Source organism: Hippopotamus amphibius, chromosome 5 (genome assembly GCF_030028045.1).
Source record: "Hippopotamus amphibius kiboko isolate mHipAmp2 chromosome 5, mHipAmp2.hap2, whole genome shotgun sequence".
Classification (NCBI taxonomy): Eukaryota; Metazoa; Chordata; class Mammalia; order Artiodactyla; family Hippopotamidae; genus Hippopotamus; species Hippopotamus amphibius.
This window is the reverse complement of record NC_080190.1, coordinates 85,558,292-85,584,635: the sequence shown is the minus strand read 5'-3', so window position 1 is coordinate 85,584,635 and position 26,344 is coordinate 85,558,292. Positions and strand designations below refer to the sequence as shown.

Sequence of the window (26,344 nt, the reverse complement as noted above, 5' to 3'; positions counted from 1 at the left end):
AAACAGGACAGTCTCTTAGGAGAATCACAAGAAGGCTGAAATGGTACGCTGGGCTAGACTTCAGTGCAATGGGTTACTTTTCTTTTAACAAGCATGCCTGCTGTATCTCTAAGAGGAGGTTGATGGGTCTGTCACACATATTTACATTATTCCCATAAGTTAGTTCCGTATCAGTTCTTCTCCCCCAAGGCTAAATAATCACAAGAATAAACAATTAACACTGATTGTGTTACACTCAGTTCTAAGCACTGTGTATACCTCAACCCATTAAATAACTTGAACAACTCTATGAGGCAAATCTTATGGTACAGTTGAGAAAACTATAACAAAGTCAGGTAAGAACCTCGACCAAGGTCATGCATCCATGAGCTGTGAGGTCAGGATTCAAATCAAGGCCATCTGACCCCAAAGACTGAGTTCCTAATTACTATACCCTCACATACGTAAGCAGATCCTCCTGAGTATTTAAAAGTAATAGAAAACAAACTTATGGTTACCAAAGGGGTAAGGGTGGGAAGGGATAAATTAGAAGTGTGGGAGTAACGGATACCCACTACTATATGTAAAGTAAACAACAAGGACCTGCTGTACAGCACAGGGAACTATACTCATTATTTTGTAATAACCTATAAGAGAAAAGAATCTGAAAAAGAATAGATTTATATATACACATAACTGAATCGCTCCGCTGTACACCTGAAACTAACACAACTGTACTTCAACAAAAAAGAAAAGTCATTTAATGATGACATTACAGACCAATGAGGATACCCGACAAAGGAAAACAAAGGCAAGTATTACACAGAAGAGCCAATAAATCTTGTCCATCCTTCTCTTGGACTACTGGACGCGTGTTAAGGTAGATGCCAGCCTCCTATCACTTGTTAGGGGAAGAATAACTTTAATCTATTATAAACAGTAAAGCAATTCTGACCTTGGCAGGTTATATAAAGGAGCCATGCGGAAGCAGGCGACTACTGCCCGTTTCCTCTGCTTAGAGAGCAGCTTGTGCCAAACGGCCTTTTTCGACCTCTGAGGATGCTCGACCTGAGGTAGGATGACACAAAGACAAACGTATTTAACCCCTCCCCAAATGCCCTCAAAAATACAGTATTAAACAGCTGCACCTTTTGGCTAAAAACTTTCAGAATTTCAACTCCAAAAATACCTTACAATTATTATGGAAAAGCCCATGTCCTCAAAGTTACCCAAGACTAAACTTGAAATATTTTCAAATATTACATATTTTCCTTAGTAAAAATATAACATTTCCCCAACACTGTGTCCTTTAGAAGCTATGTCATTTTTAAAAATCAAAGAAATATAAAACTGTTCTATATAAAATAATTTTGGAACCTTCTCAGAATTCAGTTATGGTGCCAAAACATGCTTTCTGCCTGTGCTAAACAATTCACCTATTCTTGGTTATATAGTTTCCATTTTCACTCATTTCTATCGTAAGAGCTACAACAGTAAACATAAATAAAAGCAGTTAAAGAAAATTCTAATGAGAAGCTACCGTTTCTTAATACCATAGGATGGGGAGAAGATAAGTCTTCGTGAACACATTAGTAGGGGTGAGTAAAAGAATTTAATTTTGCAAAAATGTTAAAATACATAATTATTTTGTTAGATAGGGACAAATGAGAATTCAAAAGTTGCAGTACATGATGCAAGCAAGCTATGTGTTTAGCTAATGGTATTTGGAATTTCAAGAAGGAAAAGAGATTAATTATAAGTATTAGAGAGAAAAAAATCCCAACATGGAATTCTACATTAATTAGTAATTTCTAGGCAATTGAACACTGTACTTCCCGGACTGTAATATCTCCGGCGCATACATGTAGATTTCTGGAAGAAATAAAAATGTTATGTTAGCTAAAAAAGTAAAACTAAATTTATGCCTGAAGAAAACATTAAGAATGTTTGGATTACAGTGGTTTGGAGATTTTAACAAAGCCGTTTGTATAATTTGCAAGCACTTGTTTCTGTGATCCTCTTCCTTCTATAGGATCAGTAAACACTTTTTGATAATTATCCAGTTCAATTTTCTTTTTGGTTATGTTAAGCAAAACAAAACATTGCTGAGACACTGTAGGTGAAAACGGAATCAAGGGTAGTGTTATTCACGTAGAATATGGCCTTCTGATCAACATGGGTGACAGTCAACAAACATAATTAACAAAGAAAGACCTTAAATAGTGAATTTGCCTATACAGCAAGTAAATATATGTTGTCAAGATCTGTGATCCAAAGGTGAACATCAAGATGTGTCTTGTAACTGTTTGAATGCCTGGGTGCGCTGATGTGTTAGCTTGTCTGGAGTTTTTAGGTTTTTTTTATTGTTTTTTTTTTTAAGCTCTTCATTGGAATGTAATTGCTGTACAGTGTTGTGCCAGTTTTTACTGTACACCAAAGTCAATCAGACGTATTTACACATATATCCCCATATCCCCTCCCTCTCGCGACTCCCTCCTGCCCTCCCTATCCCAGCCCTCTAAGTCTGGAGTTTGAGTATTAGAAAACTCCAAGGAGACAGCTTACTCTCCTCAGAAAAATGACCAGATGTACAGTACCAAATGTTCATTTGCGTAGGTCACTGACACTTGAGATAAATGAAGTCTTTCCTGTGTGCCCACTGTTTTCGCAAGTGGAAATACTGTTTAGCAAGTGAAAATGCTCTTTGCAAACTATTCTATGACTCACAAAGTAACATTAGAATAGAGGTATTAAAGGCATGAATTCTGCACACAGATATCTTCCACTCTTTCCTACTCTCTGATAACTGATGAGTTCTTTTCACTCATATTCTTAACATTTTGAAGAATACTTGGCCATTAAAACCTGACCCTCTTACCTTGACCTAGATGATTCCTACTTCATTCAGGTTTACACAGGGGTACCCTCATCACAGCTAGAGTAAGTTTCGGGTTCCTCTTATTCTCTCTGCAGCACATTTTGTATCCCAGCACATCTAAATCATTACACGTGTGTCCACGTCCTCAACTAGAGCACGAGCCACTTGAGCAGAGGGACAGAATTCAATCCCCAGGATGCGCAGCGTACAGTGCTGCCATGGGCTTGTGCACGCAACAGATGTTCACGGGATAAACAGCTGCTCAGTAAAAGGAATCTCACCGCTTTACAGATGACATCATTTATGATGATCACATGTACTTATGAATACATGACATGTGACTATAATAAAACAGAGTTCAATGAACTTCATTTAATGTATCTAAAAGCCATTCAAGTCAATCCAGATATGTACATGAAAACCAGGAGGAATTAAAAACTCATGGTAGAGTAACACTGTCAGAAATGGTCCAGAAGCCATTTAATTAACATGGAGGAATCTTAAATATGTATATCGTTCTGGAAACAACTCTATGACTTAACATTTCATTACCTCAAATCTTGTCATCTGCTGATGGATGGTCATTTATATGTATTTAATATTTCATGAAAGTATTCCGGGAAACATTGTCGCCTAAATAATATTTTATTATCATACTACATTATTAATATTATGGTGTTGCATAATGTCAATACACATCGATAGCCATATGGTATAAGAGAATCCTAGCTTAATCTCATCAGGTGCAGTGATACACTGCATGGCACTGGAGAAGTTATTAGCATTTGGGGGGCATCTGAATAAGCAAGAAGGAAATTAAGAGGATTCTACGTTAGATGATATCCTTTGGCTATTTAACTGGCCAGGGCAGGGATGGGAGATCATCAGATAATATAAAATAGGAATCAAAGGAACACATTTATTATTGCTATGCTAGTATGTTCTGCAGAACATTCAGGTGACAACATCCTGAGGTGACATGGGGCATTTTACTATTTTACGTTCAGTGTAAAATAATCGCCCCTCCATGTCAGGTAGGCATTGTCATGGAGACCCAGTGACTGAGTGCACTTTTGGGTTTACATTGAGCACCCTCAGTCTGATGTTATTTTGCTGAATGGACCTCATGACAAACAGACTGTCTCTGTGCTGCAGATATTTTACCGAAGATTCCTTATACAAAAATACAAGCCACCGATTGATAACGTTTCAGATATTATGGTTTGGGAATTCCTGAGCAAAGGTAATAAATAAGAAAATCAAATACACAGTGAGCTTTGCAGTTTAAAGTAGAATATAACTGAAAAGTGATACAAAAACACTATTCTCACATGGTTTTAATATCAACGTATTGCTCTGCTCTAAATGTAATTTATTGTTGATCTTGGGGAAAAATTAGCTCAAAAATATTAAAAGGTTAAGCAAGTGACCTTAAATTCAAAACTCATATATTAGACCAGAAAAAGAGTGTATCTCAAACATGTTGTAACGAGAAACAATGGAAAAATTATACAGTTATAAAACAGTTGAAATCAGGTGTAACTCCTGAAATTTTTGTTAATGATTTAAAATTAAGTTTATAATCCTAGGTATCTGTTTGATTTTAAAAATATTTTGAAAAAAACAATAAAACGGAGGCCTTGATCTCCCCAAATATATTATCTATTGATTATTACAAAAATTATAAGCTTGGAAATGTTGCAGATTAGATACAAAGCACTTCCGAGTCACAGATTCTTTGTGATGAACACGCTAAACATATATGTTTTTGGCCCACAGCTAGCAAGTTAACACATATCCTTTAAAAAAGTATTTTTACGTGGTTAAGGCAAACACTATCAGGTCAACACAAAATCTAACCTGTTCAAGATGAAAAAGCACATTTGCTATATCCAAGACCCTTTCTACTGTCTTCTCAGGATCTGATGTGGCTTCTGTCCGGTTGGGTAAGTCTTTGTAAAGAGCCATTTGCCATCTAATAGCAGGATCCTCCAACTGCAGAAAACAGAAAAACTTTCAAAAAACACATTGTAAAGAGGGGAAGACCCAATTCTGAAGCATCAGCCTACAGCTGTTTATTGAGCATAGCACGGGGTGAAAACATGGTGCAGAGATCAAGACAGATAAGTACCTGGTACTCGTGAAATTTACGACAGACATTAAAGGAATATTTACAATTGTGACAAGGGCTACTAGAAAGAAATATAAGATACCTGGAGACTTAACCTAATCTGTTGGTGGTTGGGAAGATTTCCCTAAACAAGTGAAGTCTCAACTAGGATTTAAGGATGAGCTGGAGATTGTCAGGGAAAGGAAATTGGCAAAGCTATCTTTTATCTTTCTCTTTTCCTTTCACAGTCAAACACTGAAAGATTGACACATTTACTTTAGAGGCAATGATATAGGATCACATTTATCTATAAATATGAGGATTCTACAACAGAGCTCAGTCTCACTGAAAGAAAGATATCAATTAATATAAATCAGTGAAGGTCTACAAAATCACATTCTTACAATAAATGAATCTACAGACTCTACTTTTTAATATTGTCAAATTTCCTGAATGAAAGATATAACAGAATTCTGAATGTTTTTAAGAAAGATTATTTTAAACCATAGAAACTGACAAATACAAGCATCTTTCCAGGGATGCAGCACTTCAAAGAAATAATTTAGAACAACTGTGTCATTAAAAACAGGCAAAGCAATACTCTTACGTTTCTCTTCCCATTAAATATTTCCTTTAAAAATGGGAGACAGAATGCAATGAAGCCGAAGTACATGAACAACATCCAAAATTTCATGACCCCTAGCCTGAGAAAGCAGAGTTTGAAATATTAAAAATAACTTTCATCTAGAGTCAGAGATAGAGCTTTGTACACTGAATGACTTGCCAATACCACTTGTCCTTTGATAAAACTTTTTCCAGGTACCTTATATTTCTTTCTAGTACCCCTTGTCACGATTGTAAATATTCCTTAGATGTCTGTTGTAAATTTCATGAGTACCAGGAGAAAACGCTTTTTCTCCATATACTTTTTTTCATCTGAGGATTATGGTACCTCTAGATTTTATTCTTTTTAATAAAAAATTACTCCCTCTTGTCCTCTGGATTACCATTCCTACAACTTCAAGACAATGTATTCAAAAAGGAGCTGGGAACAAAAGAATTCATGGCTTACAAGTCTGTATATGTGGGGACCCAACCCCTAGCATAGAAGGTATAGAATGAAATGTCAAAAAGAATAAGTATTCATTACGTCTTTATTTTCAAGTCTCATTCACTTAGAGGTGGAATACTGATTATAAATGTTCATCCTTTTCAGCTCTTTTTCTTCCTGACTCCTCAATATACAACATATATTGTTCAAAGTGTCCCTATATGTAACCTCTAGAATATAATGGAAGAATTTCCTCCTGCTTATCCAAGACATAACTTTTTTATTTGACCATTTCCTGAGAGTGGTATAAACCCCTTCTTAAGATGTACCAAACACTTCCTGTCTCTATTGGGACCATGGTTCTCAAAGCGTGGTCTCAAATTCCCTGGGGAGTTTGAGATCCTTTTGGGGACACGTAATGTCCCCAATACCCATGTATGTAGTATAAACTTGAGGCTCAGCTGGAGGCTTTATGAGCACTTTGAATAATGCTCAAAAGCTCTCTGCAAAGAGATCACGGTCTCATACGAGTTACTCTCCTACTCAAAGTTATTAAGTGGATAACTGAGTACACAAAAAGTACACGTGAAATTTGCTCTAAATAATGTTTGTGCGTGGTGAATATTGTAAAAGCATGTTGCACCTTTATCATTTTATATTCTGAACTGTTAAAAGAATATGGTTTGGATCACTGGAAAGAAACATTTTAATACCCAGAAAGGGATCCATTGTACTATAGTCACTACTTTTTGACATTTGGACATTTTCATAATTTAAAAAAGTCCTCAGAAGGGACAGCTACATAGAAGCAAATAGTTGAGTCATAATAGTAAATTGCTAGACTTCTCATATTACATAACAGGTCCTATAAGCAAATGAGTAGTTTGTCCACTATTATGAAAGCACTTCCAAATCATAGTCAATGCTTTGACTACAAAAACTACTTCGAGCAAGTTGTTTACCTGCCATTAAAAAGTAGGTGTTATTTTGGTTTCCATTGATGTTTCTCTTCTAAATGTACACTGGCTTTCCTATTACAGTAATTCTTCTATCTCCTATGTACTAATGACTCTTAAATACACATATTTAACTTCTGAGCTCTAGATGTAAAATGTCAAATTCTTCTAGACACCTGTCTCCATATCCCAAAGGTCCTCAAACTCAGCTACATGAAGGAAATTCCCAGACTTTATTTCAACTGGCGACATCCTTTTATCAAAGTTTGACCATCTCCAATGATCTATTTTAAAAATACATTGTTTGTTATCTTGACAGTCATTAATACAAAAGGATTTGCAAGCAGGATAATGGCAGATTAAGATGATATATTTTCACTACCTTACTTGTTAAAGTAACATTATTTGTAGTACTCTTCTAAACAGAGATTAACTAGTTTATTGGTGCTAAGTGTGCTTTCGAATAACATTGGGCTTACCTTGCCTTGTAAGTGAATGTTACTGCGGATTATATCTCGAACTTCGTCCTCAGTGTCTTTCTGTCAAGAAATAAATGTTACCTAAAAGAAGTCTTATAATGCCTTGACTGTCCCAAGTCAATAGAAATAACTCAAACCTCTTTTGAAATAGTATATATCTGAACAAACATCTTTATAGGGTTTAATACATGCCACAAATCTGGGGGCTTATCACTCAGATAATTTCTTGACATTGCTGTGACTTGAAACAAGACAACCACCTAATTGAACACCATCAAAAGTGCACTAGACTCAAAGCAACAGAATTTCCAGTTCACAAGAAGTAGTACAGAAGCATGTTCCCTTGGGTTCAAATAGAAGTGGTGTTTCCAACATTCTCCGAATCGCCATGAAGTCATTTTAGCACCCCAAAACATCCCCAAAGATCCAGGAATAATAAAGAGCATCTCCCGAGAAGCAAATATTAGACAACAGCCAATGGCCTGCATCTCTGTAGCCCCCTTTGCCACAACCTCCCCTCAACTTGCTCATGATAGGGCCTCAGACTCTGGATATGCAGAGAGGTGCTTCAGTGTGCGAACAGGGGAGGGAGAATATATCCTCCAATTTGTATATATATAACATAGCAACCCCAATGTATATTTTTGAAAAATTGCGTCTTCTCTGTGTAGCCATGAAGAGGAAAACCATAGGCCATCAGGAAATCTTGAGAACTTCAATCTTGATGCTCGCAAAAGAGAAAAGCTGCTGATTTAAAAGTCAAACTTTAATCTATTGACAGTCAGCATAAACTGTTATGCATCTAACACTGAAAAATCACCCTTCATAAATCTGCAGCTACCTCTCTTCACGAATTTGATATAGGAGTTCATATGAAATCCATTGTTTTCCACTACCAATGACTTGCTGCTATTTTTCCATCTGGTTTTTTAAGATGCCTAGAGATGATTAACGTAATCTAGAAATAAAAACAGCCTCCAAAAAAAATGATAGGCAGTCTTTGTGTCTGAGTCCTAGGGCCTGTGCAGAAAAATTGCTTAATACAGTGTTCAATGAAAATGAAATATTGACATAGAGCAGCGAGACAAAGGAATCCAAACACACGAGCATCTGGAGGTCGAATGATCACTCCCACTGGTAGGAACAGGAGCCTTACCAGACTAAATCGGTTTTTGGCCAGAGCGATGAGCTCCTGGTCCCCAGGGGCACAGATGTTCAAGCCAATGGGCAGTAGTCGTTTCAGAGCTGCCACGATGAGAGAGGTCTGCATGGAATACCGGTCTCCTCTGCGCTTCATCTTTTTCCTTTCCTGGTCAGAAACAGCTGCCTATGGAACAAAGATAAGTGCTGGAATCTGCACCTTCTTATCTCATAGGACTATAAGCCTTTTCTAACTTGACTGCAGTTTCCTCTTCCTCATTTTCTGCTGGTCCCTATGTTTGAAAATCCTACTCAGGATACCTTTTCTCTTTTCTTCTCAGCATCTCTTGCCGATTTTAAGTCCTATCCTCGAATCCCATGTCACTAGAATTCACTGGTAGGCATTTCTATATAATCTTTTTTTTAAAGAATGAAGATTTATTCTTTTTGTTTCTTTCTTTCTTTTTGTTGTTGTTGTTGTCGTTTTTTATCTGACTGCGCCATGCAGCTTGCAGGATCTTATTTCCCAGACCAGGGATTGAATCTGGGCCCCTGGCAGTGGAAGCGCTGAGTCCTAACCACTGGAGCACCAGGGAACTCCCGCTATATAATTTTGGAAGGAAAATGCACATTGTAATTTTAGAGAGGCACATAGATGTATGAAAAACCCATGGTAATTTCAGATATTGTATGTTTTATCATTTTCAATGCTTAAGAGGGAAGAAAGATTAAGAATAAATGGTTTTTGCTTTGACAAATGCTTGCTTTTGCTACACACACACACACATACCACATACACACGGCATATATAAAACTCCCATACATTTGCCTTTTATACAGGTTGCACACTTGTCTCCCCAGGGTCTTAATCTAGACATAATATACTAATCAGTGTTACATAGATACTCGGATTATCTCTGGATGACCCATTTACAACTGAGCACAGCCATGACACTTCAGGGTTCTCTTGTGATTTTTGTTGAAAACTATGCTTGTGCCAGGGTCACGTCCAATAACAGAGACTACTTTTCAATGGGTAGTGAGTATTCTGCTTTCTATTAAGAGGATATGTTCTAAAATTAAAATTAAAATAACTGTGTAAATTATCTGCTTCTTTGTGCAAGTTAAATTTCTTTGTAGTAATAAATCAAACATTGAAGACAGTTTTATGACAGTGATATATTGTAATAGTTTTGGGCTGAGAAATTCAGAAGAGAATTTAATATAAAAATGGTTTGCTTTCCCCCAAGAAAGGCAAAATATATCACAACATGATATTGAAAGAAGTTTTTTGCATAGTGAAAGTACTGAAATAACTGAAATCATATAGTGATTTATATAGCTAATATATTGTTAATAATATAACATAATTTATATATGTATTATAACATATCATTAAATATGTAGTATATATTGATATATCAAACCTATAATATCTGAACCATAGTAATAAGAATCATATTCACTTACCAAAGAGATGTACTTATTGCATGGATTCTGCTTTTATCTGTGCCAATTTATAATGGATTATTCTCAGTAAGTTTAGTAGAAAATGCAGAGTGAATAATTATTTGTACTATTAAACTGATTAACCCATAAAAATAATGAATCAGTGGTTTTAAATGAACTCTTTGCCAAAAGGAAACATAACCCCACTGGTAAAAATAACTACTTAAATGAGGAACCACCATCCTAAAAATTAAAGAAATTGATGTAAATTATGCAAACATATTTCTACCCAATACTGGTAATTTAGTTTTAGCAAAACAATATTACTCGATATATTAAAGTCTAAATTTTACTGATGTTGAGGTTTTCTTTGATTTTAACTTGTAAAGCTCTTTTGATTTTATGGTTGTAAAAGTAGAAGTAAATTGAAGGACCTTATACCTGGTCTGATATTTATAAATATTTAACCTTATAATAAAAATAATTTAAATCAACACTAAAGGCAACTAATTCTACATTGCTAAATTTCGAGACATACTAGATAAATTAATTCCTACTTCTGCTCAAAATATAATCTTGCTTTCTATACCATCAGAAATCTGTAAACTGAATAGTTAATCTTTGAACCTTGTGGGTGATATAGTCCACTGCTGGTATGAGCAAATCAAATACATGAGCAATGAAACATCCGAATGGACATCTATGTGGGTTGTTTCTCCTTGTTCAGTGCCGGTTTCCTCCCCAGACTATAGAGCTCCATTAGAGAAGTGGCCAAATCTATCTCGTTCCTTTTTGTACATGCAGAACCAAACACAGTGCCTTACTCAAAGGAGCTGTTCAATAATTTGAGCAGAACTGCTAACACATTGAATTTGCTATTTCATTTTCAATTCATTACCCAACCTTTGAATCAGATATGAATACACAATAACTGGGTCAACATGTAGGCACTGATGGAAGAAGTTTTCACATCTTGAGGTCTGGGGAAGTCATTCTGGCTTTACATGATTTAACAAATATTACGCTAATTAGAACAGCCAGTTTTGTGACCTGTCAACGTGCATTGTGTATCTGCTTTAACCATGAAAGAAAAAAATGCATTTAAAAAATTAAAATAGAGTAACTGTGGCTCAGGCATCCAAAATGGAGCTCAGTGGCCACTGTGAATGTGGTTTAAGATACAATCCTCCATCACTGAGAACTTGAATTTTCTGAACTGTACCAGACTCAAGGACAGCACCAGCCATTCTCAAAACAATATCTGCTAGCAGCTGCCAGGTGCACCCTTATAGTCAACTATTTCAGACTCCAACCAACCCTTACTTAACAAGCACACTTACTTCTTGCCAGCTCCAATCAGAATTCCTGACAAACAACTTATGCAATTTTGCAGTATTTGCCTTTACAAGCCTCCTCTATTTTGCAGTACAGGGAACACAACCCCAGTGCTTCTTGAATCTGTGTCTCCCGGGTTATAGTCCTCAGTTTGGCTCAAATAAAACTCTTTTCTATTCCTATGATTAGATTGTTTATTGATTATTTCTGTGGACAGCATATTTGAGAAGGAAAGTCAGATAAATGACCTTTCTCTTAAATCAGTCTGTGTGTGTCTGTCTTTCTGTCTGTCTATCTCTCTCCTTCTCTCACACACATGCACAACAAATATAGCTCCAACAATTTCACCTAAAATAACCTAAAATTTAATGGAGGACCAAGAAAAACGGAAGAATTTTCTAATATTCCTACAATGAAATGGCCTATAACTCCCGATAAAAACATAGACAAACAAAATCATAAATGAGATACAAAAGTTTAGATACGTGAAGTATAAAAGTTAGTCTATTCATCAAAAAGACAAGGGATAACAAGTTTTGGTGACAATGCAGAGGAAAGGGAACCCTTGTGCACTGTTGATGGGAAAGCAGATTGGTTCAGCCACTGTGGAACTGTATGGAGGTTCCTCAAAAAATAAGAAAAATACAACTACCAAAGCATTATGGTCAATTACATATGTACTGGCCTCTCTCTGGGGTAGATATATTTTGCTTTAAGTCAAAATGAGCTTCCCTATCCTAGATTACCTAACTCCAAACTGGTCTGCTGGCCAATTTATGTTCTCTTCTAACTTTGGAAATGGCACTCCATACAAATAGTGATTATCCCTGCTCGAGCGACTGGCTGAAGACTGATGTGTGACAATTTGTCCTTTGGTTGGTGTTGGTATCTGGTCTCAATCTCGGTTCAAAAGGAATTCCTTCTTCCTTCAGAATTCTGGGGGGTGGATCTATCGGCTGCTGTGATGCATCAGACAGATGGTTTGAGGTCTTGTCACAGGAATACCTGAAGCTTTCTGCATCTCTCCGTTCTCAGAATTTCATGGGGGAACACCTCTCTGCTCATTTCAGCTTCAGTGTAAGACCTCTGGTCACCCTACTGGTATCCATTCTTGGCACTAGATCCAAACGGTACAGCATTTTGGGAAAGAAGTTACTCGTCCCTGGCTACCTTCCACTTTTGAATCCTTCTTGTTACCCGTCATCAGCAGAGAACCTCAATGATACTGATAAAAACTGCAGTAACAAGGTTGCTAATGACCAACCAGTGACTCTCAAATCTTTCCAAATGTTGAAACACAGGCACATCAAGATTACTTTAGTAAAACAATATATGTAACATGTTAGTGTTTTTGACTCGGCTGTTTGAACTAGAAACATTATTTCTAGGAAAAAAAGTTTATCGTGCTTACACAATATAAAATGTCAAGCACATACGCAGGCAAAAAAAATAAATAACAAAAACAAAGAAGCGAAACATAATTGCTGATTTCTAAATTTTTCATCAATATTACTGTTGTTTGCGATCTACCTTATCTCAGAGTGTTAGCAGTCATAGGTAAAAAAACTAAAAGGGTTGACAAACTTTGGCGGGGGGGGGACATTAACATGAGATGCTCCTATCCATCACTGTTGAGTTTTTCCTGAAAATAGGAGTAAATGTCGATAGTTGTACATGCCTCAGTCCAGGTTACAGGATATTCAATGTTTTGAGTGTATGCTTTAAGAATCACTGGACAAAAATGATGAAAAAGAGGGAAGAGGATGTTTGTGTAGAGGGATGTAGACCTCTGCTCCAAAGACCTTTAATTTATCTTGAGTTTGACAATACACTGGGGTCACTATCACCCTCCCAAAGGAAACACTGACCTCTTATGTTCTCTCTCTATGCCTTTGTTAACACTGGCCTAAAGTGACAACACACTGACAAAGCAGAGTAATTCACTAACAGTTTTCAGTTCAAAATATCCCTGTGAAATGTATACTCCTAGTATAACATTTGAAGGAGCAGCTCCTCACTCTTCAGGCTTATTGTCCGCCCAGAGGAGAGAAAATTTATCATCTTTTATGAGTGTTTTAAGAGCACAGACACACAAAGTAATAGCCTATAGCAGTCGGACAAGTGTTCTAGGCATGCAAAGCTTCCGCCAGCACTAGCTTTGAATTCATGTGTGATAGTGTCAAAGACACAGCATTTACAAGTTTAAGTAAGACTAGAGTATTGGGTGACGCTATTTTATTGTCCTGGTGGTTGCCACTGAAACAAGTCTGATGGGCTCTTGGGGTTCATTTCTCTACCCATAATTTATTGAGTTGGTAGAGACTGATTTCCTTGGCCAGAGTGCCACACTGTTTTGCACCTTTGGCCTTTTGATAGCATACTTTGTGTGTTATCCCATCTAATATATTCATTTTCTTTCTTTTTTTTTTTAAGAACTTTTATTGAAATACAGTTAACATACAATACACTGCATATATTTAGAGTGTACAATTTGGTATCCCAATCTCCCAATTCATTTTCTTACTTAGTGGTAATTTAAAAGATAAAAGAACAAATTTTTTCAATATTTTGAAAGGCCCTCCAGCCCCCAACATAAGTGACAGAGAAAACAAAAATTTCCATTTCATAGGTGAGAACCTGGAATTCATCCATGTGGTTCTTAAACAATGCGGCTCATTATTTTGAGGTGTGTGTATATCTGACACACAAATGCACGCATATTTACTCTTGATGAATACATATTGACTGATTATATGTATATGATACTGAGTGGCAATTTTTTGAGTATGTGGGTATTTGAAGCACGTCTTTTTATTCCAATGCTTTGTCATCATGGGCTCTGCTGATCTCTGACTGCCCCTCCCAGGGCTAGTCAATACCTAAAGATTAAAAATTACTTGCCTGCAAGCATGCTTTTCATATACAGACCAATCATTCCAGAGTCCTTGTCCTCCAATCACCTCCTTTACCTGAACCTCAATGAACCTACCCTCATCACCCAGGGCCAGGTACCAGACAACTAGGGACAGTCCCTACACCCCAGACCCCACTGAAATGATTCAAACTAGCCAATGCTAAACCTGCTCACCCTACATCGCCTGCTCCTTCCCACAGAAACCACAACAAAGGCTCTTGTCCCCATGTCCCCCTTGCTCCCCCTGCCTCACAACTGACCCTGGTGTCCCCATTATATGCTGTTCCTCCTGTTTCCAGGGAACTGTGAGTACAACCTTCTTCCACCGTGACAGTCGTTTCCATACCTACACGTCTTACCACACCTGATTAGAAGTCCCAGGTACCCTTAATTCTGTGTATGTATGTGCATTTAATCAGTAAACAATATTATCAAATCTATCAACTTCCAGTTACAAACCTTCAAAAGATCTAACAAATATCAACCAATTCAACAAATGAACATTATATGCAGACATTTTCTGGAAAGAAAACAGATTATAGTAATACCTTCGACATCTTTGACTTCGTGTCCGTGATAAGGAAAGACATATTGTTGATTTCATTCTGTACCACGAAGTTCTGCTCTTCTCTTTTGAAATTCTGAGAAACCACAGAGATAAGCAGTTCATGTAATGAGAGGTTACATGGGACCCCAAAGTTTCCACAAAGATAAGTAGTAATCTGATACATAAGACTTATAAAGAAAGGAAACAAATAGTTGTTGAATATCCAATGAGGGTGCTTGGCTAGGGGCCACATTTCTGGGAACTAGATAGAAATACGTATGTTTTAAAGATGGGAAAACTAAGGGTCAGAAAATTTAAGTAACCAAGTCACACACCTACCAAGGGGTAGCATGAACACCCAAACAGCAACTACCTGGTGAAAAGCATATATGCCTATTGGGATAAACACAGCTTTCTTAAAGTCATGCACAACTATAACGCTACTTTCCATTCTGTCAGATATTTTATCTACTGTTTCATATACCCTAACATTATTTTATTCACTTTTAATTTAGGAACATAAAAACTCCGGCAGGGTCAAGTGTTTAAGCAGCTGTAGGAGTGAAAGCAAATACAGAATAAAAGCAGAAATAATCACAGAGTTTTAAAAGAGAGGCTAACAATCTAATTACATCTTTCTTTTTTAAAGGAGCATAACCTGAACAAAATAATTTCACAGTAAGCATCTAAATATGTTAATAATTGATGAGTAATACAAGACTTTGTATGAAGGACGGTGGATAGACTAAGCCTCAATTTTTATTGAGCTCATATTAACATTCTAATTTTACTATTAATAATATGATTGCTCACACAGTTTCACCTTTAAAAATTTAGGTTAGAATACATATAACATATATTAACATATATATAACATTTGTGTTTTAAATACACCCATGAGATTCAAAAGCACATATTCAGATTTTTTTTCTTATTCTGGAAAGTAACACTAGGCATTGACCTAAAAGCCTACTGATTATGATAAATACTCAGCGCACTTAAAAATCTCTGTGATTGTTTGAAGGTAAATTACAAAACTCAAAAGAAGGCTTATGTTGCCTCAAACTCCCCAAGGAAACCTAGTCTCCCTCCTGTCCAGTTAAGTGATACTTAGAAGATGAGCCTGAGAAACACTCTGTTAGGTATTTGCTAAGGGGACTGGAAAAATTGATTACACTATTAAATTTTGAAAGTCCTTAACATATACCAGAGAATAAGCACTGTCAATATAGTCCTACTTACGTGGGATTTTGACCAGTAGATAAACACCTCGGCAACCATGCGGAAAAGGTCTTCTGCTTCTGGGTTAGGCTCTTTTAGCCACTTTGCCCTGGATCACACAATACATAAAGCAACTGTCTCAGTTACTCCTTAAAGTTAATTAAAAACAAAGCAAAACAAAACAAATCACCCTCTCAGAGTTAAGTGTGAAACCAAGTAAACTTGAGCATGCTTTCCCACAGAGCTCATAAATGGCTTCAGTGTATGGCTGTAACATTTAAAATAATTTAAACACTGTAACCGCCAAACTGGTACCTTTTACATGCAAAAGGTAGACTGCTCCAGAATGATATTTCCAATTGCAGTTTTAAGATGCTTGGTGAGGTTCACTTATCTACAAACACGTGGTGGTGGCACAATCGTGAACAAACTCATTGCTAAGTAGTGAATGAAGCAATTCCACTGGGACACATGAACCCAGTAAGGTTGTGACTGAATTGGAGACATTAAATCGCTTTTGAATATTGTACCTGTTATAGTCCACAAATCTAATCAGGAGCGGGTAGAAGGCATACAGATCTCTGGCCAGCGTGGTGAACTCGTCTAGAATGAGAAGTTCAGCCTCGGACATATCGCCCCTGACTTCGGATTTCAGATGGTCTTCCTCTGACACCACCACGGCCGCCTTTTTCTTGAGTTTCTCCATGAGTGGTAAGAAATGAGTTTTCAAGAGCTGAGGTTTCACTTTATTTATAATAGGCTGGGAAAATACTGTTTGAAGACAGACATTACTATTCCGCTCTACATAAACATTCATTAAAATGAGGATTAGATGGTCATTTCAATTGTACAGCATGATTAAGCCTGCCTCTCCTCCGGCACACGGCTTCCTTTAGAATTCAGCCCATGCCCCAGTCCTTTTTCTAGTCCCAAACCTAATTACATCGCTGCTGTTCAAAAATGATTACTGAATTGAATTGGATGTGCTTCCTTGTTTTTTTTTTTTTAAAGAAACTGGCAGCTAATTTAGAATTTTTAAAAAGACATTCATTCGCTTTAGAAATCAATTATTTTCACACAAAGAAGAGAAGTCCCCAAGTGGAAAAGGTCCCCCTGGCCCTTTTTCAGAAGAGATACACACCACTGAATAATTATGAGACCACATACCTGCAACTACTTAACTACTACATCATCTCACTATAACAGTCCCCATTCTTGTCCCAATGGAAGAGTTAGATTGCATTTAATACTGCTCTTTTATTTCATAATAGTTGTAGTTGTTAGCAATAGTTTTAACTTGATTAGGCCTTTTTTAAATTTAATTTTTATTTTATATTGGAGTATAGTTGATTTACAATGTTGTGTTAGTTTCAGGTGGACAGCAAAGTGATTCAGTTATACATACACATATATTCATTCTTTTTCAGGTTCTTTTCCCATATAGGTTATTATAAAATACTGAGTAGAGTTCCCTGTGCTATAGAGCAGGTCCTTGTTAATTATCTATTTTATATATAGTAGTGTGTATCTGTTAATCCCAAACTCCTAATTTATCCCTCCCCCTCAGCTTTCCGCTTTGGTAACCATAAGTTTGTTTTTCAGGCCATTTTTAAAAGGACTTTTGCCCCTAAGAGTAACATATATAAATGCGGAAATGTATGAAAGACAAATGTTAAAAATCTACCATAATCACCTTACCCAATAGTAAGACATTGGTGTGTTGTGTTGTGTTGTTTCGAAAATTTTATCAATAAATAATTTCATATGTATACTTCTCAATTCAAAATCTTAAAACTCTTCTTTCAACCCTCCATGATATTCTGAACATTTTCCACATCATAAAATATTGTTGAAATCGTAATGTTTAAAAAAAAACATAATATTCTGGTATATGGATGTACACAACCTATTTAACCATACTCTAGTGGCTGGGCATTCAAATCACTTCCAATGACTCAATAAAAATAGTGCAATGATAGATAAACTTAAATGTAAATATTTTATCTTTTGATTATTCTCCCCTACTCCCACTAAGACAGATGACTAAAAGTAGGTGGTTTCAAAATCCAGTTTTACTTTTGTCTCCGCCTACGGAATCATTAATTTTTACTGCTGTGTTCACTGATTAATGTTAGCAAGATTAGTCAAATCAAGAAAATGTTTACTCACTGAAAAGTAGTAACTATGTGCAAAAACAAAAAAGTATAACTATATGGAAAGCTGCCCAATGTCTGATTAAACCTACTTTTTTTTTTTTAAAGAACAGAATGACAGAAATAATCGAGAATTTTTTTGAGCACATAAGCAAATATTCACAAAGACTGAGATAGGAAAATCCCCGTCTTCTGTATTTCGAATCTTTTTGGAAATAAACCAAATGTAAGTGGCACATTCCATCCCTTACCTGCTAACCTCTTCATCCAGGCTCCCTCATCGATTCCCAAGTTATTGTATATGATTTTCAGGATATTGCCCAGAAGCGTGTTCATGTGCTCTGAGTTCAGAGCTGTGCAGCACATCTCAGCTCTTCCCGGATTATTCTCAGGTCCGTGCTCCCACCACCGAGACATGTAGCTACACAGCATGGGCAGGATAACTTCCATCACGTGCGGCATTTGTGTGTAGCGGATACCAGACTCAGCTAAGTCCACAATTTCTTCCATGAGTTTCTCCAAAGATGGTATACTTGGACAAACATCTTCCACATTAGTTGGCAGATTAAGAGCTGGAGAAGCACACACACAAATGACATGTGTTCGGAGAAAGAAGTGACCCGCCAGCCACACGGCCCCTGTTTATAACAGACACAAGTAACCATTTCACGCTGGGCTTGACAGCTCAGCCAGACCTGGGCGTGCCTTCATCTGGATCCCTCTCCCTTTTCTCATGGCAGCTATTTCAAATTTTCTTTTACCCCCCCGAGTCCCTACCCTGAAGATCAGCAAATGACCATTCCTTCTACTTCAGAGCAAACAGGAATACCAGATGCCTCTTCCTCCAACTGCCTGCTCTCAAGCGGACAGGATTTCTGTGTCTGGTCTCACATTCGCTTCTGTTCTCCTTTTCAGAGGAAGGAGTTCTGAGGTCCCTATTCATGGTCCCACCTTGCTCTAATGCTAAGCCAATTCTCCAGCAGGTGCCTTGCTCAGAACTGTACTTCCAGCTCCTTCTTCTCTACTGCCTCCTCCCCAACGGCCTAGACACATGCTCACATCTCTCCTACACTGTTTACCTCTCTGGGTGCTCTCCTAGCCACAGAAAGGAAGGCTTCTGCTTTCCACCACTGAACGAATTTATTCTTTTACAATCCTTCTCTTACTAAGTGTTTCAAGGGCATTTCACATCACTAACCAAAGTTCCTTTTCCTAAAATCCCCCTTTTCTGTAACTTCAATGCATTCAGTCTTTCTTGACTCTCTTCTGAATTTTGTCAGTCTTCTTTTACTAACTCTTTCCTCCCTGCTGAACTTTTAAATATGGGTTTTCTTTAGGGATTTATCTTGAACTCACCTCTCTTTTTCAGCTTATACGTTTGCCTAGGCAATTTTGGCCATTCCTACAGGCTTCTGCTACAGGCAAATAACTTTCAAAGCCATATTTCCTAAAACTTTTTTTCTGTCTCATAAGGAATGTGTCCAAAGCAACTAAAATACAACGGGTCTAAATGTAAACTTGACCTTTCCTCTCCAATCTACCTCCTGAGCTTGCACTCCTACCTCGGTGAGGACCACACTATCCAATGAGTCACCCAGGCTAGAAACCTGGGAGAAATTCTAGGCTGTATGCTCCTTCATCTCCTACAGGAGATGATTCTACCTCTAGGATTTCTCACAACCTCTTCACTACAGACTCCATCCAAGGGCCTGGCCCAATCAGATTGCTTCTAAATTACCACAATCATTTTCTAATTGGTGACACACTCATTCATCTCCCTTATTTCTCCCACGATGGATTTCTAAAATGCAAAGCTACTCATATTACTCCCTTTTTCAAAGTCAATAAAAAGATCTTTTTTGCACTGGTGCAGTCCCCACTTCTTATTTGACAAAGAAAGCCTACCTTGCCTCTTTTTGGCTTTCCATTCTTACGTCATCTTTTCTGTTTCTTCCCTGAAAGCTATCACCACCTCGTACTTGAAGTTTCCGCTAACGCACCAGAGTTTCAGTTTTCCTAATTTCAAGGCTCATCTTGTACCAGCTCTGCTAAGTTTTCCCAGGTGCTCTCAGCTCAAAGTGCTTTTTTGTGTTCCCAGTGTGCTTTACTCTGAATTCTATCACATATATTCACCATCCTCTCTTTCTCTACTACAACTAAAAACTCCCTCAGGAAAAGAACCAAATCTGATTCATCTTTGTATTCCATCTCCTCCATCTACCAAAGATCATTTGTTGAATGACTTGACTAAAAAAAAAATGAATGAAGGGGAATCATTAAATCCAATTCCTCCCCTTTGTTATGCAAATGATATGTTATAGAAAATAAGTGGGGAAATAATCTGCTCTGTGTATTTCCTTATCTGTAATGAAACAGCAATCTGCTTCATTCTTGATTCATTACAAAAATATTAATGGACCAAAAATCCTTAATAAGACAACAAGACATGCTTATACACATAATTAACAATCCAAACTCAACTGTGTTTTACTGCTTACAAATATATTGTGCAACTTATATAGAAATATATTGCTAAGTTATATTCAACATATTTTTCTTTAACCTCCTCTGTGATATGAAATTCAAATCATAAATTAGGCAAATTAAATAATGATTATTCAAGTTTCTAAAATATTCTTTATTTGAAAAATTCACTATAAAATCAGTGTAACGACTAGTTCCCATATAAACATGAATTACACAGAGAAATGATCTCATCAGTAGAGAGGTATGCATTTGTGAACAGCTAATAATTCTCATCCAAGTTTGGGAAACTCCTTAGGGATTTGGAAAACAACTAAAATAAAATATACTTAGCAGACTTAGAGGACCAAACTATTAGAAAAAAATCACATGGAGTAAGACTGTTCCTATAAGATAGACATAACAGGTGAACCAAGAAAAATGAAAGGTAGAAATCCATAAAAGTAAAAAATAAGAATAGCATACACTTGCTGACTACCTATTAGATGGAATTAGAAATCAGATTGACCTATTTTTTCCATATCTGCTGACTATTCTGTCTTATTATTAAGATGGTTAATTTGTCTATGACTTATCGACTTAGAAGAAATTAAGCTGATTTTCTTTCAGAAACACCATGAGAAGAGTATTTATAACAATATTAGAACACTGGAGATAATAAGTTAAAATAGTCCATTAAAAATCACAGTCAGAAAACACAACGAATGTCATTAAGTTTTAGCTTCACTTATCAAGCGGTGCACATGCTTCTGCATTACCTGCTCTCTCACGCGATGACTTAGTATTGTAGATAGAGTAAATATTGTGTTTGTCGAGATGAGTTTCCAAAAATGCTACAGGAAAGGCACCAGCAAAGGCAGCCAGACATTCTCCTAATGCAGAACGTTGCCTATAAGTGGAAAATGCTTATATTTTTTAAGTCTTCTAAGTGAATAACTGAAGAAGTTATATTAAAATTGGCAAGGCCAACCTAAAAGGACAATAGTGCTACTGATAAAAACTAACCCTCAAACCCAATTTCTATATTGCAAAGCATCATATGCTCTCAACAGCAAATTCCCTACCATTAGAAAAATAAAAATAAGTTATCTGTCAGCTAAAAAGAAGTTAAAAACAGTACAGACAAAAGTAACAACACCAACAAAAAAACCCCAGGCCCTGTAAACCCCCACAAGTTTGGATATTTCATTTGTTGTCTTTTTTCCCTTCCTTCCTTTCTTCCTTCCTCCCCCTCTCCCTCCTTCTCTCCCTCTCTCTATTTCTTTCTTTCTTTCTTTTTCTTTCTTCCTTCTTTCCTTCCTTCCTCTCTCTCTCTTCCCTCTCTTCTTTCTTCCTTTCTCCCTCCCTCCCTTCTTTCTTTCTTTTTCTTTCTTTCTTTCTTTTCTTTCTTTCTTTCTTTTCTTTCTCTCTCTCTCTCTCTCTCTCTCTCTTTCTTTCTTTCTTTCTTTCGTTCGTTTTCTCTCTCTCTCTCTTTCCTTCTTTCCCACATGATGATCTAAGGAGCAATTCTTGCCATGTAAATAAATGGATTTGGATAAAAATTAAAAAAATAAAGTACTAATACACAAAACTTTCTGAAAACTTACCATGTACAAGGGATTTCAGGGTAGCTGTGACATACTAGGACATATTAGATGCTAAAAACTATTGATAACACTTAAAATTAATTGATCATTTTCAAGAGAAGGACGGGGATCAGACTGTGATTAGTTTATGCAAGGCTCCCCTGCCGCTGAAATAAATTCTCTCTCCCTCAGTTACCTACTTCATCCAAGGCTTTACTGGCACATTAAGTGTTTATTTAATATAGAATGATATGAGAGTTATTTCAGCAAATTATGAACTCCTTCAATGACTTTGTATACATATTTTATTTAAAAGTCAATAAAATGGATCGCATTAAGAAAAAATTACATAATTTTCTTAGGCAGTTTTAAATTTCTCACTGAAAAAATAATACTTAAAATTAACAACATCTATCCATTCTAATTAAAAATGACTAGATATGTACTCGGCTAGGAGAAAATATCCCTTCACAGAATGACAATGAATAAGATAAAGTTCAATTCAAACATTTCATAACATTTCATTACTAAAAGTAATTTAGGACATCAAGACTATTACAGAGAGCACAGGCTTTGACTCAGACAGACCCAAGTCCTGATCTTAGTCCTAACACTGTGTCACTCACCGCAGGAAAATTACTTACTCTTTTCAAGTTTTTCTTTCCTTACCTAAAAATAGGGATATGGAATTGCAAAATTTCTGGCACATAGTATGGGTTCAATAAATGTTTTAAAATGTTGAGAAATAATTTAAGAATTGAATAGCCTAAAATGTTTCATGTATGACCCCAGAGTAGGTAATCTTTATTTCCTTCGTCTGATTGGGCTAGTCCTTTTATTTCATTAGTAATTCTTCTGAATTATTTAATAGTTCACTTTAAATTATAAATTCAATTAATAACTCTCAGATCAACTCTGATTATTTGTGTTAGTATTCTGGAAATAACAATTTTTCTTTTAGATCAGTTGTATCAAAACAACTACTTTTTTATAATACAGTGTCATTTTTTCAAAATACCTTTTAATTTTTATTTTTATATGCTCCCTTCAAAATACTTTCAAATTTTTATTTTTATATACTCCCAACCTCAATTGCAAAGTTAATTGAAAAAATTTATATCTTTTTAAAGAGTCTAACAGAATGATTTGAAATTTTATCAAGAAAAATACCCAGGCAAGAATAGTAACAATAACAGTAGCTGCTGAGGTATGAGAGAATTCGGTCTACCAGATATTAAAATGTATTACAAAATACTAACAATGCAGGCTATATGGCATTGCTCTAATCATTTAAAAATCAGAGAACAGAATAGAAATTCTAGAAATATAACCTAGCAAATATATTTAGTATATGTTCGAGTTTATTTTAAATCAGTGAATAAAAGAAATATTTAATAAATCATTATATTAGAGACATGGTGGATGATTTAAAAAATTAATTTTGAATTCTACATAACACCAAAGAGAAACAGGAAATTCAGGTGCATTCCTAGTAAGTTCCCTTCTTACTCCAGAGATAATAATTTCAGACATTCTCTGCCTTCCTCAAGCTTCTCACACTTGTTTTCTTAACCATTATTTGACGGAAGACTCAAGTCAGACTTCACTGAGACAACAAAAGCTATTATACACAAACCTATTTACACCTGACTTATCTTCTACCTGTTTCCTGTTGAATAGAGAAAGTTCTGAATCTAAAAGCCATGTTCTAAAAGGTACATCCCTGATCACCCCGTGTCACTCTCTGCATTGTGTGCTGACTCACACACAATAATTTGCCACTATTACGTTGGTCAGTTTACTTGCTTTGTTTCTCTAGCTTGATATAAGCTCTCTAAGAGTAGGGATCTACTTGTTCACTGTTGTATCCCAGAACCTGACATTTGATAAATATTTACTGAATGAACAAAAGAATTAAAAAGTAAATTCAAAAAAATGAAAGCATGAAAAATCTAGGAGAATAAATATTTGAATTTCTAGCTGGTAAGGGTGTAGTGCAAACTTTTTAAAATTATGAAACTAAAGAAAAGAAAATATATGATATAATTGGTAGGTCTGATTACATAAAAATCCAAAATTCTCATGTCATCAAAATCTATCTGCACATATGTTTTGTATATAAGCACTATAAAGGCATAAAATTCAAAAATTCATAAAAACAGGAGAAATAACAGGCAAAAGGTTAATGGTTAATAAATATAATGGTTATGACTCATCAGTAAGACAACAAATTAATAGAAAAACGGACAAAAAATGAGAAAAGACAAGGTATAAAATAAATACCAATGGCAAAGTAAACACACACAAAAAATAGCTAGTAACTGGTAATTAGGGAAATGCAGTTGAAAATAAAAGTGGGGAACCTTTTTCAATTATTAAATTTATAAATAGCAAAAAGGAGTCATTCAGAAATAAGGAACGTGAAGAAATGAGAATTCTCTTGTATTAATAAAACTTTAAAGTGAAAATTGAGTCAATTTCTTAAAAGAGAGTAAAATGTGTATCATAAACCTTCAATATATGCATACTCTTTAATCTAGATCTCCAAATTCTAATAAAGGAAAGAAAATAAATACAGAACACCGTGAACATAGATCTAGCATTATTTACGTAAGTGAAAAAGAGATCACATGTCAAAAATAAAGGAACATTTCAACAAATTATAATACTTCTTTAGGATAAAATATTTTATAGCCATAAAAATCATATGAAAATAGTTTAACTTAAAACACAGGTAAAACTTTAAAAATATTCAGAGTAAACTCAATGATCTTTTTCCATTGATCTACCTTCCTATTGTCACCCTATTTTAATTGTTTCTTTATAAGTTTTAATATTTGGTAGGCCACATGAGTGCCCTTATTTCTCTAATTTTCTCTCTCAAATTTTATTGGCTAGTCTCATGCATTGATTCTTTCAAATGAACTTTCGAATTTTTTTTCAAGTTCAACAAAAAGTAAATGTCTACTTGAAACTGTATTATAATTAATTAAGATTAATTTGGGGAGAATTTACATCTATTCAATATTCTTTGTTCAGAAGGTCCTTTGACTTAGTTATTTCCTTTACTGGTCTTCTATTAGAATGTCTTTTTATTTATTCTAACCTTTAAAAAAGCCCTCTTTTTTTCCGCTCTCTTTCACAGCAATCTTATTGAAGTTGCCAGTGATCTCTTTTATTCAGTTCAGTGCGGTCACCTTATTTAATTGACCTGTCCTCAACATCTGTCCTGCTAATCATCCTCTCTTGAACTTGAGAACATGAAAAAATTAAACTGGTTTAATTTAATAACTGCTTATATTCATTCTTATTTTGTATTTCCGATATATAATTAGAAACTGTACTAGCAGATTCCTTCATAAGACTTGTTAACACTCTAAGTTTAAACTTTATATTAAATACAGTCTTTACCACTATTGCTTTACATTTTTTTCATAATTCACAATTGTTTTTTATTATATCAATTCAAATTTAGCTTAAAGATTGTCTAATTACTCCCAAGGAATTCAATGTCACTCTGGTTGTTTAGTTTATAACTAAGTAAAAAGTTATAAAATGAAGACCCTTGAAATAAATAATCATAACACTTGAAAAAACTATTAATACGAAGTTAAACTTTTAAAATCTTACCTTTCCACATAAATACTCTTGCTGGTTCCCAATGCATACAAGCTAGTCAGAATTCTATAACATGACACCTGTACATCTTCCACTAAGGAAAAAGAGAATCTCACTTAAAAAAAAAACATTTGTTGTCAATCCATTGTCCTGAGGAAGTTTAGGCTAAAAACAAATTCCATACTAAAGGCATACTAATATTTTTATATTTGAAAAAAAGCAGTATAACAACAGACACATAAAATGCAATTTAAAACCTTTTTTCTCAAAATTCTTTTCTTGGAGGAGCTGAAAGCATTCTAAAGCATTGTGCTCTGATTCTACAGACAGAATATCATCAGGAACAATCTCTTTAGAATTTTTCTTTAGGTATAAGAATAAAGGATTTCTTCAGGAATAAAACTAAGCACAAGAATATCTGGGAGGACAGGTTCATTTTGACTCCTGTTCCAAAGGTATATAAAG

At 35.6% G+C, this 26,344-nt stretch overlaps 1 protein-coding gene across 1 annotated transcript in view; it reads right to left on the bottom strand.

The window, feature by feature from the left end:
• RYR2 (ryanodine receptor 2) overlaps positions 1 to 26,344 on the bottom strand; it is a 549,009-nt gene that overhangs the window by 104,786 nt on the left and 417,879 nt on the right. Inside the window, exons 68-77 of the mRNA XM_057736978.1 lie at positions 25,892 to 25,973; positions 21,455 to 21,585; positions 18,464 to 18,784; positions 16,590 to 16,830; positions 16,081 to 16,168; positions 14,840 to 14,932; positions 8,610 to 8,780; positions 7,454 to 7,513; positions 4,718 to 4,852; positions 935 to 1,047 (exon numbers count right to left, since the gene is read on the bottom strand). Coding sequence (XP_057592961.1) covers positions 935 to 1,047; positions 4,718 to 4,852; positions 7,454 to 7,513; positions 8,610 to 8,780; positions 14,840 to 14,932; positions 16,081 to 16,168; positions 16,590 to 16,830; positions 18,464 to 18,784; positions 21,455 to 21,585; positions 25,892 to 25,973 — 1,435 coding nt within the window. The remainder of the gene's footprint in view (positions 1 to 934; positions 1,048 to 4,717; positions 4,853 to 7,453; positions 7,514 to 8,609; positions 8,781 to 14,839; positions 14,933 to 16,080; positions 16,169 to 16,589; positions 16,831 to 18,463; positions 18,785 to 21,454; positions 21,586 to 25,891; positions 25,974 to 26,344) is intronic.